This window comes from Lithobates pipiens, unplaced genomic scaffold (genome assembly GCF_037356315.1).
Source record: "Lithobates pipiens isolate NorthernLeopardFrog02 unplaced genomic scaffold, aLitPip1_a1.2 Scaffold_19, whole genome shotgun sequence".
Taxonomy (NCBI): Eukaryota; Metazoa; Chordata; class Amphibia; order Anura; family Ranidae; genus Lithobates; species Lithobates pipiens.
This window is the reverse complement of record NW_027507764.1, coordinates 582,345,930-582,349,426: the sequence shown is the minus strand read 5'-3', so window position 1 is coordinate 582,349,426 and position 3,497 is coordinate 582,345,930. Positions and strand designations below refer to the sequence as shown.

At 41.2% G+C, this 3,497-nt stretch overlaps 1 protein-coding gene across 1 annotated transcript; it reads left to right on the top strand.

Annotated features, from left to right (window-relative positions):
- Positions 1-209: 209 nt before the first annotated feature.
- Positions 210-2,761, top strand: LOC143997708 (E3 ubiquitin-protein ligase TRIM39-like). The gene has a single exon (XM_077493488.1). The coding sequence runs from the start codon at positions 241-243 to the stop codon at positions 1,837-1,839; it is 1,599 nt and encodes a 532-aa protein (XP_077349614.1). The 5' UTR covers positions 210-240; the 3' UTR covers positions 1,840-2,761.
- Positions 2,762-3,497: the final 736 nt, after the last annotated feature.

Sequence of the window (3,497 nt, the reverse complement as noted above, 5' to 3'; positions counted from 1 at the left end):
AATCTGCAGAAAATCTAATAGTGTGTATGGGGTCTAACAGTCACTACATTGTGTGACCAGAACACTCCCGTGTATGAAAATACCACTTCAACTTATAGACATTCACTTTATGCAAATACTTCCTGCAGATATAAGTTGCAAAACAAGATCAGCCCCACCATGTGCTAAGAAATGTGAGACGTGTCCTCTGGTTTCTGAGTGTTGGAGACTTTGTTTAATTTCTCTCTTCTGCTGTCAGAAATGGCGTCTGCTGAAGTGAGACAAGAGCTGGACTGTTCCATCTGTCTGGAAATGTATGCAGATCCTGTAATGCTGAGCTGTGGACACAACTTCTGCCGGGTCTGTATTGATCGTGTGTTGGATGCACAGGAGGGGTCTGGAGCTTATTCATGTCCTCAGTGCAGAAAAAGGTCTAGGAGGCGTCCTACACTGCAGAGGAACATAACATTGTGTAATATAGTGGAGACTTTACGATCTACTCATCCAGATCAGAAGAAGACTGGAGTCTTCTGTACACAATGTATTCACTATCCTGTACCTGCTGTTAAATCCTGTCTGATGTGTGAAGCTTCTCTATGTGATAATCACCTGAGAGTCCATAGCAAGGCACCAGAACATGTCCTAACTGACCCCACCACTTCCATGGAGAACAGAAAATGCTCCATCCATAGAGAACTTCTTAAATATTACTGCACTGAGGACTCTGCCTGTATCTGTGGGTCCTGCCGGCTGGATGGAGAACACCGGGGACACAAGGTGGAGACTCTGGATGAGGCCTCCGAGAATAAAAAACAGAAACTGAGAAATGTTCTGCAGAAACTGATTGTTAAAAGAAAGGAGATTGAGCAAAGAGTCCAGAGTCTTCAGGAACTTAAGGGAAAAGTACAAGAAAAATCAGCCGGTCTAACAGAGAGAGTCACTGCCCTGTTCATAGAGCTCAGGAGACATCTGGAGTACCTGGAGAAGAGAGTCCGGAGGAACATCTCCAGCCAGGAAGAGCGGATCTCACACTCATTGTCTGATTTGATTGGTCAGCTGGAAATAAAGAAGAAGGATCTGTCCAGGAAGATGGAGGACATTGAGAAGCTGTGTAACATGACTGACCCACTGACTGTCCTCCAGGAATCAGACACAGGGGACTTGTGTGATACTGAGGAGGGAGATGATGAGGACAGAGAGAGACATGATAGACTCCTCCATGATGGAGGGGATCTGGATGTGTCTGGAATCTCACACACATTACACACAGGGTTATCTGATATGATAAAAGGGGGAAATGTATTCTTCTGTATACAGGAAGCTTCAGACATATTACTGGATGTGAACACAGCTCAGAATATTCTACAGATATCAGATGACATGAAAACTGTATCCTGGTCATATATAAAGCAGAATCGTCCAGAAACACCGGAGAGATTTCAGTCATGTCCCCAGGTATTAAGCAGTCAGAGATTTTCCTCGGGGCGACATTACTGGGAAGTGGATGTCAGTGAGTCAGAAGATTACATTATAGGGATGTGTTATCCCAGTATAGAGAGGGGAGGAGGAGGAATGCAGTCATGGATTGGATATAATAACAAGTCCTGGGGTTTGCGCAGGTATAGCGGTGGGTGTTTTCTAATACATGACAATAAACGGATCATCATATCTCCCGTTCTCTCCAGTAACAGAGTCAGGATCTATGTGGATTATGAGGCCGGGCGGCTGTCCTTTTATGATCTGTGTGACCCGATCAGACACCTCCACACCTTCACCACCACCTTCACTGAGCCCCTCCATGCCGGGTTATGGGTAAGAAAAGGTCGTATAAAGATCTCTGGGGGGTCAGGAGACGTGTAAAATGATCACATTACAGGAAATCTGAGCTGAATCTGGTGAAATTTGGTGAGAAATGTCAATCTGGTTGATAGGATGACACAGTTTGTACAGATAACGTATTTCTTCAATCGGTGGATCTGGAAGATCTCAGCACAGGAGAGTCTCCTCCATCACTTCCACACCCAATAAGACAAGGAGGGATATTGGAGGTGTATTATTTATACAATCTGATTGTAAAATCTCCTTTTAGATCTACCATCAGCTGTGTAGATATGTGTCTGCCTGATTTTAACTAAATCAAATGAATTTTCAAGTTTAACTTGACATTACATATTTTCGGTAAGGCTAAAGGAGATTTGGTTATGTATAGTCAGCTTTAGATTTACCAAAAATATAAGGACACACATACGTTATCCGTTCAAATTGCATTCAGGAAAGTACTTATACTACATAGTTGATTGTAGATCTTAAACAGATTGTACAATCAGATTATATGGTCAGCTTTAAGGATTATGTTAGGTTAGGGGTTAAGATTAAATTTAAGGAGTCATTATATTTGAGGAAAAAGGTGTTATACTTTAAACACTTAAAAATTAATATTCAACTAAACTTTAATTTTTTTTGCAACACGTGGGAAGGAATTTAAGCCCCTGTCAGATTTGTATTGCTGTCTGTGCCCCCATTAGGGAGACTCCCCCCTCTCTATTTGTCCTGTTTTATTGATATCACAGAGAGTGAAAGAAAATTAAAAATTTTTGGTTGTTACCAGAACAGGAATAAAGGGGGGCATTTTTTTCCATTGCGGACACTAGTTCTGGAGATTTTTTTTCCAAAAGGGAAAGAGGGCGCCCAAAGGACAAGCTGAGCTAGCTGCATACCCCGTAACAAACATTGAAAAAAGAAGAAGTTCCCCGTGGGGTTTTTCGGCAGCAATGAGGATGCAAAAGATTCATAAAAATTGACTTGGTTTTATTGGTCAAAAAACTAGTTATACCATATACAATACATGCAGGAATTAAAATGTGAGCTCTGGTGTACAGCAGACAATAGATCCTACTGTGGTAAAGATACAAGGTACATGATTAAAATACCCCCTGAAGAAGGCCATAAATTGTCCAAGGCTGAAATGCATTGGGGTATCAAGCAAGCATTTTGAAACTACAAAATGGATATTGATTTGAATACTTTTCTTTTACTCTTTTAGAATGAATGCATGCATTATATTTGTACTCTGTACCTTGTATCTTTACCACAGTAGGATCTATTGTCTGCTGTACACCAGAGCTCACATTTTAATTCCTGCATGTATTGTATATGGCATAACTAGTTTTTTGACCAATAAAACCAAATACATTTTTATGAATCTTTTGCATCCTCATTGCTGCCGAAAAAACCCCACGGGGAACTTCTTCTTTTTTACTAGTTCTGGAGATAACCCAGGATTTCCTCTCACTTCCTGTTTGGCTATGGGAAAGGAAGTGAAGGGAAATCTCCCCAATAGGACACACAAGGCAAAAAAAAAAAACTGATGGAGGTTATAACCTTCGCTTTGGTTAAATTTGTATATAAAGCCCTTTTCTTAGTGAAGAGTAAGCTCCCAGAGATACAAGAAGTGAGAAGAAATCTCTCCAAGGTCAGAGGAATTCTCCTCTTAGATCGGTGTCACCGGAACACATGTC

Coding starts and splice junctions, on each gene's coding strand:
- LOC143997708 (XM_077493488.1), top strand. CDS start 241: ATGGCGTCTGCTGAAGTGAGACAAGAGCTGGACTGTTCCATCTGTCTG.